This window comes from Osmerus eperlanus, chromosome 12 (assembly GCF_963692335.1).
Source record: "Osmerus eperlanus chromosome 12, fOsmEpe2.1, whole genome shotgun sequence".
Classification (NCBI taxonomy): domain Eukaryota; kingdom Metazoa; phylum Chordata; class Actinopteri; order Osmeriformes; family Osmeridae; genus Osmerus; species Osmerus eperlanus.
The window spans coordinates 1,786,695-1,800,270 of NC_085029.1; the positions used below are offsets into that span (position 1 = coordinate 1,786,695).

Here is a 13,576-nt window from a genome sequence, read left to right on the forward strand (position 1 = left end):
TGCAGGCGCTTCCTAAACGGGTGTCCAATCAAAAATACGCGTTTAAATTACGAGTACATTTGACCCTGTCGGCGTTCCATAGGAATGTCCGACTTCACCGAGCAGTCCATGTCGAACGCACCTATTATTACTGTGAGATGTAACACGTGTGATAGAGTAAGAAAGTTTATTAACAATAGCGTTCCTGGTTAAAGTAAGCTTATTCAAATCTAAACGCGTATCACATAAAAACAACAATAATGTCATTATTGAGACTGGGAGACACTGTTGCAGGCATACACAATTTACCTACAAATAATAGGCCTAGATAACGCTTCAACTCGTCATGACAAAAACAATTATCAAAATGTCGCCATCTTGCTGCCAGGTTGCGTAAATGCGTAACAATTGAGGTTAATCCGACAGAATATAACTGCTGTGGTTGGAGGGTTGTCCTCTCTATCCTTATTGAGGAGCGCGGTTTGGCATCGATTAGAAATAGGACCTGTTTGTTGTAATTTCATCAGCATCTTTCCACGATAAATTACCGACTATACCTCTTGTATTCTGTAAGTGGGGTGGAAAGCCACCACAATGACAATCAGAAATGTACGGGATCATGGACAGAGATTTCGACCGCGGATGGCATGTCTAAAGAAGGTAGGTTATCCATATAAAAATGTTGAGGCTGTCACAGCCTACTGCATATTCATCTGAGGACATCGATTTATTTTCTAAACGTTTAAAACAGACATGTTTCTTTGTCGACTCCTGTTTTATAACATGCCATATAAACCCCGTTATGATATTAATCTGTACTCATTCATAAAGATTTTATCTCGTATCCAGATCTATAGTTTAAATGTATTGACAAATATTTCTGAAAGTAAAGCGTGTTATATCAAAACATGAAAGTTGGCAAGACACAAATATATATTTGCTGTGTTACCTCAAATGCTGTGCAAAGTTCATAGGCTCACTGTAAGAAAACAAAACAACACTGGAAATGCCGGTCATGTAAATGGCAGGGAATGCCTTCCTGCATGGTTGAGTGGGGCTCTGTTACTCTGTATTGGATTACTCAGTCATAGTTTTAGTACAATAAGCATTAGCCTGGATAAGTGCAGAACCTTCATAATTACCTTCAATGCTAACCCTCACACCAGAGGATATAGCTGCACCTCAAGCATAGAGACAAAGCCTACTGCAGCTTTGCTTTGCAGGTGCAATGTTGAGTTGCCAGGAGTTGGTACAACTGTGGATTAATAAATGATTGAACCACCCTCAATCATTTCAGGAGGGTTCATGAAAGCCCCTTTGGTCCAGTTGAAGCTGCTGCTCTGAGGTCCTCCCTAGACCAGCTTCAAAGTGCTAGATGTTCACATGACACAAAGCCACTTCAAACAGCCACACAGAGTCACAGAGCTGAGACACCTGAGGTTGGTGATGGAGAAGATAGACGAGCAGTTCAGCATTCCTGAACGTTCCTCCTCCATCACTGTGAAGGCAGGGTCAAAGTATGGGGTGAAGAGTAGGTGTGGACCTAACTCCTGACGGTTTTCATCTTGATCCTTGCGTAATAAGTATCACTTTTTGCTGCTGAAACAGTGACTTGTTGTTGTGGTGACTGGTTGTTATGGTGTTCTGCTCCTATTAGCTGGAGGCGGTGATGCTGGAGATGCAGGATCCACAGGCAGGAGTGAAGTCTCAACCTCAGAGACTGGTCATCACTACTATACCCCACGCTATGACTGGTAAGGAAGGACACACACACGCATGCACACCCACACACACAGTCTTACGGGATTGTACATATACAGTATCTGGGCTTGGTTACTAGATGCACTTAAGTATTTCAGAGCTCTCAAACTGTTTTCCACCCCAATCGTTTAAGATTCCATCTCCATGACAACCTTGATACATTTACATTTAGTCATTTAGCAGACGCTCTTATCCAGAGCGACTTACAGTACAGGGACATTCCCCCCGAAGCAAGTAGGGTGAAGTGCCTTGCCCAAGAACACAACGTCATTTGGCACGGCTGGGAATCGAACTGGCAACCTTCAGATTACTAGCCCAACTCCCTCACCACTCAGCCATCTGACTCCCTTGATGGTTTCAGTGTCAGAGAATGAAGTAAGAGAGAGAGATTAATAAATGGAGAAAGAGCGGGAAAGGGTGATAGGGGAAGTGGAGGGGTGAACAGAGAGCCACAGTAAAGAAAAAATTATATTCCTTCCAAAGGGAAGTGCTGATCTGGTCCTGATCTGCCTACAGACATGACATGATTCAAATCAAACACTCCCGTCTGGGGTCTGGGTCTGGGTCTGGAGTCTGACTCACTATGGTGGTTCTTTATTTAGGAGGCAGCAAGGTAGATGCTTGTGGATCATGGAGTGTTCTGGACAGACTCCTGCTAATCATGCTAATCTCTGATCACTCTATAAATAAAACCTCATCTGGATGAGGCTGTAATCCACCCCCTCCCCTCGCCTCCCCTCCCCTACCTTCCCCTCTCTAAGGAACCTGGCAGGTACAGGTACATGTTGACACAACATTTCTTGTGAATACATGCACATCACACACACATGCATTGCTATATAAAATATAAATGATCTTTAAGTATTTCCTTCTACCAGGTGAGGATATAGTGGCATGGCTAGCTAACCGCTTCACAGTGGAAACCCAAGGTAAGACCACCACCTGTCTCTTTCAGATGCCCCATAACTGTTGTAAAACCTCAGAGCACTTTCCCGTATCACTCTGCTTGTCTTTCCATCAACTTAGAGGCTTGCACCTTGGGAACTATGATGGTGTCATATGGATTTATATATCCACTCCAGGATCATAAACGCCTGATTCTCAAACCAGACACCTCTCTCTACCGGTTTCAGGTACACATACGCACACACGCACGCACACACACACACACATTCCTTTAACATGTCTGAAAACGAAATGTTGTCTTTTCTCAGACACCATACTTCTGGCCCGCCCAGCAGTGGCCTGTTGAAGACACAGATTATGGTGGGTGGTTCAGACAACGTTATGCTGCTGGCAAATGTTCATATGTTGAGTCACCATGTTACATAAAGCAAATACTGTTGTTTTCAAGCAATCTATCTGGCAAAGAGAAACATACGCAAGAAGGGTATCCTGGAGTTGCACGAGCAGGTGAGAGATGAGAGATGTTTACACCCCTGAACACGTGCATGGCTGGCTGCAGTACACTGAAAATCTGTCTCAAGATTGAACGTAACAATTTTCCTGTTCGCTTTTTACCTTCAGGAGAAGTACAACAACCTTCACAAGTGGATGAACCATAAATGGGACTTCATTGTGATGCAGGCAAAGGAACAGTACAGGTCAGTCTGTCTCCTCCTTAACAACAATCTTGCTCCTATGTCACGAGTAGAATGATGCCATATTCTGTATGATGAGTGTTTTTGTCTCTGCATGTATTTGTGTCAATGTATGTATTTGTGTGTGTGTGTGTGTATATGTTTGTGTCTGTCTGTGTGTGTCTGTGTGTGTATATATGTGTGTATGTTTGTGTGTGTGTGTGAATATATGTGTGTCTGTTTGTGTGTGTTTCTCTAGAGCTGGGAAGGAGAGGAAGAAGCCGGACCGCGTGGTGTTTGACTGTCAGGAGAGAGCGTACTGGGTCGTCCACAGGCCTCCGGTGAGAAGCCCACGCAGCGCCACAGACTCCCACATTCAGAGTAGCAGTCAACAAAAACAGTTGGAGGAAAACAGCACATGCTAAAATGGAAAGGATAGGCGATCCTTATCCCAATCCTATTGGATAGAGTAAGCTGGTGAGAGTCTCCTGTCCTACAGCACCCCATGAACTCCCCTACTACGCCTCATTACTGCCCCCCATGGTGCCTCATCACTCCCCCACCACACCCCATTACTGCCCACCATGGGGCCTCATTAGCCCTCTGGCCAGTGATGAGGAAAGGGCAGAGCTGGTTAATATTTCACTAGTGTCTGAGAACACACCTGGATGCCTCAAACCCCATGCACAAACAGCAGTCTGGAATCTCTCTCATCTATGATAGTACATATGGTAGCCTGCATATACTGTAGAAAGGAAGCATATGGAAAGGGGTAGGATGTTCACTGGGAGAAAGTGACAGTCAACTGACTCAGAGATCCTCTCTGTCTCTCTCTCTTCTCTCTGTCTCTGTGTGTGTGAGTGTTTCCAGCCAGGTACAGTCAGTGCCATGGAGTATGGACTGGACCGTCTGATAGATCCCAACACAGAGGAGGTAACAGGTGAGCCAGGGGCTGAGGCTGTCATAGTGGCTTCCTGTGTCTGCAGCTCTACCAAGGACATGCACAAGGGCTGTTGTCAGTCAGATTAGATTTGATAAGAGGCTTGTTGTTGTCTACTGACACAGCCCTCTCTGTCCTCCTGCCTGTCCTCGTAATCAGCCAACCACCAAGCATCCTCATGGTTAAGCCCTGTCTTTCAAGCCTGATCAATGCTTGGTTCACTGTTATCTGCAGGTGTGGATGAGTGTTCATTGTATATTTTTTCATATTTTTATCTCTGCAGGTTTTCTACAAGGATCTTCATGTGCTTACAGACTCAGCTTTAAAGATTGGATACAAACCAACATACACACACACAAACCAACAAACACACACACCCACAAACACACGCACACATAAACCAACTATGGGGTGTAATCAGTGTCAGCGTAGCTGCACACAGTGCGTTCACCGCATACCTGATACCGGTGAATTACGCATGGGCTACTCTGGCGAGTTTTAGAAAGCGCGGAATGAATAGCCTACAGTTTGAGAGAAAATTTGGTGTGCGTATAAACAGGCGTAATATGTGCATATTACATTTGATAAGGCGTGCACACAGGCAGGTGACATGTGTGCTTCGCATACTTTGTCAGCGCAGCATACAAACCTGCCCACACCTGCCCACCTCGACCAAGAGATCTTTCGGCAAAGATCTTGGTGAAATCTATTCAAACCCAAACCGCGTTTAGGCAGGCAGGTGTGCACAGCTGTTTGGGCGCTGTGCAATGTGTCAGTATGAGAAGCACACATCACCTGCCTGTGCGCACGCCTAGCTAGCCATCAAACAGTCAGGTGTAGTGTTCACATAGGCGTAGGTCTCATGGATGTCAGGTGTAGTGTTCACGACACGTACAGGTGCACATGTTGTTAAAATACGTGTGCACATCGCCAGAGAGACGCCTACATGAAGCGTGTGAACGCCTGTGTCCATTGTAAGCCTATGTAAAGTTGTCCCGTGCGTTCAGAGGTTTGATATAATTGCGCAGGCGCTACTGTGTGCTTTGCATATTAACCGGTGACACGTAACTACACCTCATAACCAACACACTCACACACGCATAAACCAACACACATATACGCATGCACAAACCCAGGCACACAAGCACACAGAAAGGAATACAAAATGACAAGTAATCTTAAACCTTAAATAATCTACCTTAGTCTCTGCTATGAAGCTTTCTAAAAACAGCATTGTTTTATTTTCCAGAAAAAAACATCTGATGTCTACAGAAGAATTGTAAGTCAAGATCCAATACAATTATTTTATTGTTCAAATCCCTCTGAATTGAGGGCACATCATTCAATGAATTCACTTCCTTTTACAGTTAAATCTTGTATTTTTATTTCCAAGCCACTATCTTTGGAACCATAGGCTATGTTTGCTAAACTCAACACACTAACCACAACAACTTACACCAAATCAGCAAAACATTTTACAATATATCTCTTGGAAAAGCAAGAAATTCTTGCAAAGCGTCTTTTAAAACATTGTCTTTGCATTGGTCCAGTCCGCACAAATTCAAATCATTTGAATAGGCACACAAAGCACCAACTGATAGTATAAATGAAAAACACTTGTGGCTTTTGCTTTATCAGTGGGCTGCGCACAGCAGTTTATCATAATGTTTTGTCATATATGTAGTACTGTATACACACTGATTCAACTGTGTAAAGTATGAATGTGTTTTTCCATACACTATTTATAGGTCCCCTGATACAAATAAGGGGAAAAGGTTAAAAAAAAAGAATTTCAGTTGCCAGACCATTTTGTTGTTTGAGGAGTGTTAGAATATTTTTATGTACGAAAAAACTGGGGTTTCCCTCATTTGGATAGTGTGTTATGTCATGAATTTACATTGTATTGACGCAAAAACATGTTTTTAAAGAGTTTGAAGATTTTTACAATATTTAGTTTTGTGTACTGTTTTTCTGGTTTGGTGTAAGGTTTTGTGGTTAATGTGTAGAGGTTAGCAAAAATAACAGAGTTTAAAAGATAGTGCCTTAACCATCCGAAAAAACTGTAAATTTAATTATTTTGTTGTCTTCTTCCTGGTGAGTGTCTGATGACGTCTCCCTGTGTCCTTTAGATGATCTTTACCCAGCAGTCGATCATGAGGCCCAGGGTGAAGTCCTCTGTGTCCATCGGAGCGTACGTTTACTGCTCCTTTACACAGTTTTATCTTGTGGGATCGAGTGCTTGTGTCTGTGACAGGTTTGAGTGTTTGGGACACAGTGTGCGTCTCTGTGTACGTCTGCTCCTTCACACTGTTTTATCTTGTGGGATGGAGTGTGTTCATCTGTGTGCATGTATGATGGTGACTTTTGATCTCCCTATAGGCTGGTGAAGTACTCAGTCACATACAAGCACCATGACCCGTTTCTTAGCAGCTGTCTCCCGAGCAACCCCTGGATCACTGATGATGTCACCCTCTGGGCGTTGAACATGGCTAAGTACATGAGGAGGCACACTAACAAACACTCATCACACTGTTGTTTTATCTGCTACAGGTTTTAGATCTGAAAAGAAAACGCAAAAGAGTGTGTATTAATGTGAATGTGCGTGTGCGTGTCTGTGCATCTGTTTGTGTGCATCTGTGTGTGTGTGTGTGTCAGTGTGGAGATGCCCACTAAGATGCGAGTGGAGAGGTGGACCTTCAGTTTTGGGGAGCTGCTCTCTGACCCTCGGGGCCGTGCTGACTTCAGACTGTTCCTCAAAAAGGAGTTCAGCGGTGAGCCAGCTACGCTAACCCAACACCAGGCCACTAGGGGGAGGTTCTCCTCCGGTCTGGCCAGGAGTAATAGGCTATCAGGGGTAACGTTGGCTCTTCCCATCCCTGTGTCCAGGTGAGAACCTGGCCTTCTGGGAAGCCTGTGAGGACCTGAAGTGGGGCACAGCTGACACCATGCAGGAGAAAGCCCAGCACATCTACAAGTAAGAAGACCTTGGAGGTCCAGGACCTGTCTGGTGATGCCGTGTCTGTTAGTGGGGCGTGTAGTCCACTGACAGACTGAAATGATTGTAATTTCTTAACCTTGATTTAAGGTGACTCAGACAGTAATGTAAAGACAGATATCCTCCAGTGTCTGGGAGGCTGAAAGAGTCCAGAGCTCTTCTCCTCTGCTGTGACACAGTTCCTGCTCACACTAAAAGATAAACTGCATGTCAATTGACAAACTTTTCAACTTGTCCACCCATCAATGGTGATGAAAACAAGTTAAGCGAGCTAAACTTATTTTGGTCGATTATTTCTCCCCTTTAATAATACCAATTAGTATTGTATTTTATACGGTTGGAAAGCCTGATTAGTCACAGTTTACAACGAGGTACAACTTGTAAGGATCGTGCATTCGTGGAATGAGCAAAACAGCTAACCGTGTGGGTAGCGGCCCAAAATATTTTGCCAAAATCTCCTGCAATATTCTTCTGTTGGTATTCACTCTCGTTTTGAGTTGCTTGGTGGATTGGATGATTGCACTCTCCCACAGTAATAAGGAAAAACCAACACATATTGGCCATTTTCACCCTTTATTAATTTTACACTGTCAGGGACCTCAGTAGCGTGTGGAAGATCCATACGCAGCCACAACAGCATGGCACCTCCTCCTCATGGGATCAGCTTGGGCCTGCTGTATGTGGCAGAGTGACCAACGCAAACATGTTGGCTGACTTGAGACAAATCCTGGTTGAGGAATGGGATGCCATCCCACAGCAGTGTGTGACCAGGCTGGTGACCTGCATGAGGAGGAGGTGCCAAGCTGTTGTGGCTGCTATGGATCTTCCACACACTACTGAGGTCGCTGACAGTGTAAAATTAATAAAGTATAAAAATATGCCAATATGTGTTGTTTTTTCCTTATTACTGTGCCTTATTATTACGGTGGGAGAGTGCAATCATCCAATCCACCAAGCAACTCAAAACAAGAGTGAATACCAACAGAAGAATATGGCAGGGGATCTTGGCAAAAAAGTTTGGGCCGCTACCCACACGGTTAGCTGCGTTGCTTATTCCATGAATGCACGATCCTTACAAGTTTTACCTTGTTGTAAAGGTGACTAATCAGGCTTTCCAACTATATAAAATACAATACCAATTGGTATTATTGAAGGGGAGGAATCATTTTTTGAGGAGTTTAGTTTGTTCAAATGATTTTCTCTCTGGCCCTTCCTTGCTTATGAAATTGGTAAGTCTAAATATGCCTGGGAATGATCAATATGTAAATTTCTTGCATTGTCCAAACAATGTGTTAATCATAAAATGTGTCTCTTATGAACTGTATCCATGGCCCAAAATCAAAATGTGTTTATTACATGAATAAAGTGTTTCATTGTTCTAAAAATGATTTTGTGACATTGACGAAGCGTCCCGTGGTCTGTGGTGTAGTATCGAGTGTTTGTGGAACCTTCTGTCTCCTCAGGACCTTCCTAGCTCGCGGCGCCCCCCGCTGGATTAACATCGATGGGAAGACGATGGACATCACAGTGAAAGGTCTGAAGCACCCCCACAGATACGTCCTGGACGCGGCTCAGACACACATATTCATGCTGATGAAGAAGGTGGGCCACACCGTCAACCATTCAACATAACTCAAGATTTTATGGAGCTTACTTTCCCTGAAATGTTTGTTTGCTTTCAGTGGATTAACTTGTGTGTATGTGTGTTTGTGTGTGCTTGTATTTGTGTGGGGGTGTGTGTGTGGTGGCCTGCTAGGACTCGTACGGCCGGTACCTAAAGTCTCCAGTGTTTAAGGACACCCAGAAGAGAGCCATCAACCCTGATCAGCACAGGTTCAGGTGAGTCTCCATCAACAGGGCTGATCTCTCCACCCCCCGTTATCAAACATTCCAGTTTGTGGCCATCATTGTATTTCTCTCACCCACCCCCCACTGTCTCTGTCTGTCCCTCTCTCTCTTTCTCTCTCTCTCTCTCCCCCCCAGTGATGTTCAACTGGAGCAGAACGCCCGTAAGCGCAGGCCCAGCATCAGCCCCATCATCCTCCGGCAGCAGGAGGAGGAGCAGAGGGCCAAGCTAGCTGCCAGCGGCCCCGTGGACATCACACAGGTCATGAGTAAACTCAGCAACAAGGGCAAGGAGGTGCCCCCCAAGAAATAAGTACATGCACACACTGTACATGCACACCAGAACACATGCTTTGGCAGGTGGGCTTGTGCATGGCAGAATAGCAGCTGTGAAAGGCAATGTCAGTAGATATATCTGCGAAAGTAAGGACTGTCTGTAGTGATGTCAGGGAGCAGAGCAGTCTAGTTGTGTTGGTTTGAACAGACATGTGTCATGTATCACTGGGTTTTTGTCATCGACAGTATGTGTTTCAGTTTCCATCCACCTACCATGCCGTCTGTCTCTGTGTTCTACCATGCTGTCTGTGTCTGTGTTCTCTGCTTGATCGTTTACTTTTAGAGAATGTTCAAGTTCCATTAAAGTGTGTTTTGCTGTAATAAATATGTCAGGCCACCTCATGTGTCTGTGTCCTGTTATCTTTACTGTGCCATCCAACATTCTTCTCATTCATTCACAATTCATTCACAGTCTCTCACCACTCACATCCTCACTGCAGACTGTTTATGAAGACCCAGGGGGGAGGGAGGGAATCAGAGAGAGACACTGGAAGACGGGTTAGGCCGTAAAGGAGAGAAGCCTAGGAAAAAGGGAGGGAGTAGGATTGTTCCGTTGAGTGTCGTTTTTGATTACTTTGATCAGTTGTGTATGATCAGATCAGACATGGATGGAACCTTCCAATCCTTGCTGCTGCTGCTGCCCCCTGATATTTGACCTTTGACCCCTACAGCTGTGCCGCTTCACTGCTCCCGTCCCCCACCTGGCCGTGTACTCAGGCATGAGTGACCCCCCGTCAGCCAGCACCCCTCCCCTCCTCCCCCACACCCCTGCCTGTCCCTCTCCAATCAGTGTGGCCATAGACAGCACCCCTGGGCCGGAACACAGGCAGGCGGGGGGGGAGGCCGAGGGCGAGGCCAGGCCTGGGGGGGTTGGGGGCGTGTCTCGAACCCGAGTGGCCATTTCATTGGGCCGCTTGCTTCGACGGGGTTGCACTCCATCCACTGTGTTTGCCAGCCTGTCTCCCAAATGTCCTGCCCCCGCTGGGATGACAAGCCGTGTCCAGCCAATCAGCACAGCCCGGCCGAGCCAGGCCCCACCCCGACGCATTGCTAAGTGAGTCAGGAAGATGTCCTGGCCCATACAATCTCCCCCTCCACTGTCAGCACCTTCATAAACACATCTGTTTGTGACCTTTATTGCAGCTTCTTCCAGATCAAGGTGGACATCCCCCCTGAGTGTCGCATCTATCCCATCGACTCTGAGGACGAGGACGAGGAGAGTGGCCCGGCCTCCCGGGGAGGAGGAGTCAAAGAAATAATCTGTCCGTGGGAAAGCCTCACCCCCCAGGATGGCACTGGGTAACATCTGTCCGTGGGAAAGCCTCACCCCCCAGGATGGCACTGGGTAACATCCCAAACAGCCCCAGGGGGCAGAAGAGACCCAGACACTGATCTGGAGGCTGTCTGTTGATCTAGCCCTGGTCTAGTCCCCAGCAATTATCCTGTGTATGAATGTACCCCTATCGTAGCCTGATAATGAGTCCTACATGACCCCCTAAAGAGTTTAGACCAGTCAGCATTGACTCATTCTTCTTTTCACCAGCTGCTCAATGTGGTTTAAACTAGCTGACTGAGGTTGGTTTACTTTATCTAACTAGCTGACTGAGGTGGGTATCCAAATACAGTATATTGAAGCCACTGCCAAGCCTCTCTCATGATGATCTGTACCAAGTTGTAATACCCACAGACTGAACTGAACCCATACCCAAAAAAGTGTTTTTGTTTGTGTCCTGCACACACACACACACACACATAACACTTGCAGCGTATGATGCAGTGTAGTGACATGACCTTGAAACCCAGAGGACAGCTAGCTAGCTGCAGACCCTTTATCACAGTGATGCGGCTACGCAGAGTCCCATTTCCCAGTCAACATCCACACCCGCGTTGTAGAACAGTGCAAAAGTTCAACTATCCACATGCCTCTGGGTCTCTTTTATTGTCCTTTTTACGGAGCATAAAGAATGTATATATTTATATATAAATATATTTGGACAGTGAAATTGTAGTTTTCTGATGTCAGGAGTTCTGTGAGATGTGTCTCTGTGCTGCTACTATAATCAGATGTACCAAAATCTACCCACACTCCCTTCAATGGTTCTTAGCAATTTTACAAATATAGAAGAAGTGGATAGGTGTTAGGGTTAGGTGAGGTGTTAGCTACATGGTGATCAAGTCTGCTGTGCCGTCTGTGGATATTGACAGCATGGGTTGAGGCTTTCATTTTGTATTTGGCTTTATAGACTCCCATGGGATGTATAATATTATGTCGTGTATTTTCAATAAGACAGTGAGGTGTAAACCTTAATTATGTTTACAGATGCAACAATGAGAAAACTATGGTAACTGTATTGTGTTTATTTCAACATTCAATGGCTTGTGCAAGTGCCTCAATAAATGACTATATATTTACATTTACATTACATTTATTCATTTAGCAGACGCTTTTATCCAAAGCGACTTCCAAGAGAGAGCTTTACAAAGTGCATAGGTCACTGATCATAACAACGAGATAGCCACAAAACATTGCGAGTAGCCAAAACATGAAGCACACATTGTGAAAAACCAAAAATAAGTGCCAAAGGGAAGAACCATAAGAGCATGTAGTTAAACAAGTTACAATTAAACAACATGAACTGCTATAAGTGCAAGTGTACCTGTGGAAAAAAAGCAAGCAACAATAATAAAACAATATATCACAGCGAGTACAAAAATTTAAGTCAGTTACCACTAACCACAAGAGCAACAACTCTCTAAGCAAGAGTCATTGTGATCCTTGAGGAAACTAACATCGGGTCAAGCGAACCATTCCTAAGTACCGTTGTAGTCCCGGAACAAGTGCGTCTTGAGCCTTTTCTTGAAGGTGGAGAGACAGTCAGTGTCTCTGATGGAAGTGGGGAGTTGATTCCACCACTGGGGGGCCAGACAGGAGAAGAGCTTGTGTTGGGACCGGGCGGTCTTGAGCGGTGGGACCACCAGGCGGTTGTCTGAAGAAGACCGTAGGTGACGGGTGGGGGTGTAGGGCTGCAGGAGAGACTTGATGTAGACGGGTGCAGTCCCGTTCACTGCTCGGAAGGTCAATACCGGGGTCTTGAATCTGATACGGGCCATGATAGGTAGCCAGTGGAGAGAGATGAGGAGCGGGGTAACATGGGAGCGTCTGGGTAGATTGTAGACCAGGCGGGCCGCTGCGTTCTGAATCCTCTGAAGAGGGCGGGTTGCACATGCTGGGAGACCAGCGAGCAGCGAGTTGCAATAGTCCAACTTGGAGAGGACAAGTGCTTGGACTAGCAGCTTGGACTAGCAGCTTGGATATATGACTGTAAAAGATAATGAATCCCATCTTTGTCCTATTAATTGGATTTGTATGGATTATGCTGCAGATGTAATATGATGGTGCAAACACACAGCAGTTTCTGCATGTTGTTGTCAGAAAGTGACCACTAGGTGGAAGCCTGTGCACATAAGAGGACCAGAATAAATTGGTACTGCATCATAAACCAACAAGGTTGAATGGTGAGAGCTAAGTTCTAAGACATTTACATTGTACATTTATTCATTTAGCAGACGCTTTTATCCAAAGCGACTTCCAAGAGAGAGCTTTACAAAAGAGCATAGGTCACTGATCATAACAACGAGATAGCCCCAAAAACTTTGTGGGTAGCCAAAACATGAAGCATACATTGTGAAGAACCAAATAAGTGCCAATGGGAAGAACGACAAGAGCATGCAGTTAACCCTTGTGTTATCTTCGGGTCATTCTGACCCATCAGTCATTGTGACCCACCTTCGTATTGCGACAGATTTACCGCATACAAAGACAAAGTGAAGCATATTCTTTTAACCGTTGGGCTGTCTCAGACCCCCCACATTGCAAAGGTTAAAAGAAAACTATTTTAATTTGTTTTTGTATTGGGTAAAATTGGGTAAACACAACGATGGTTCGTTATGAACCTTTGGGTCATGTGACCAGAAGGCAGCACGAGGGTTAAACAAGTTACAACTAGAGAGGGTACAATTTCTGGGGAAATTGTAGGGTGTGCTTGCTTGCGTCGGTTGCACAGGGGTCCGTTTTTGAATGACATTTTTACAACTGATTTCTGTATATTTTATATGAAAATGCATACTTATTATTTATAA

At 45.1% G+C, this 13,576-nt stretch overlaps 2 protein-coding genes across 2 annotated transcripts; both read left to right on the forward strand.

Moving 5' to 3' along the window:
- The first annotated feature begins 397 nt into the window (after positions 1 to 397).
- On the forward strand, positions 398 to 9,779 carry LOC134031031 (regulator of G-protein signaling 9-like). The gene is made up of 17 exons (XM_062474502.1): positions 398 to 639; positions 1,637 to 1,733; positions 2,619 to 2,669; positions 2,767 to 2,873; positions 2,955 to 3,006; positions 3,095 to 3,153; positions 3,268 to 3,344; positions 3,580 to 3,661; positions 4,191 to 4,253; positions 5,510 to 5,539; positions 6,390 to 6,451; positions 6,640 to 6,753; positions 6,916 to 7,031; positions 7,147 to 7,234; positions 8,719 to 8,857; positions 9,012 to 9,094; positions 9,239 to 9,779. The coding sequence occupies exons 1-17, from the start codon at positions 574 to 576 to the stop codon at positions 9,411 to 9,413; spliced, it is 1,461 nt and encodes a 486-aa protein (XP_062330486.1). The 5' UTR covers positions 398 to 573; the 3' UTR covers positions 9,414 to 9,779.
- Positions 9,780 to 10,101: 322 nt separating this feature from the next.
- On the forward strand, positions 10,102 to 10,739 carry LOC134031621 (regulator of G-protein signaling 9-like; the record flags this gene model as incomplete). Its single annotated transcript, XM_062475329.1, has 2 exons — positions 10,102 to 10,490; positions 10,580 to 10,739. Coding segments are annotated over 2 exons (549 nt in total), but the record flags the coding sequence as incomplete, so codon positions are not given.
- Between the last annotated feature and the right edge of the window lie 2,837 nt (positions 10,740 to 13,576).

What these genes read in the sequence shown, in the direction of transcription:
- LOC134031031 (XM_062474502.1), top strand. Translation starts at nt 574, where the DNA reads ATGACAATCAGAAATGTACGGGATCATGGACAGAGATTTCGACCGCGG. An exon ending in CCTCTCTCTACCGGTTTCAG is followed by an intron (nt 2,874 to 2,954) that starts GTACACATACGC and finishes GTCTTTTCTCAG; the next exon opens with ACACCATACTTCTGGCCCGC. An exon ending in TATTCATGCTGATGAAGAAG is followed by an intron (nt 8,858 to 9,011) that starts GTGGGCCACACC and finishes GTGGCCTGCTAG; the next exon opens with GACTCGTACGGCCGGTACCT.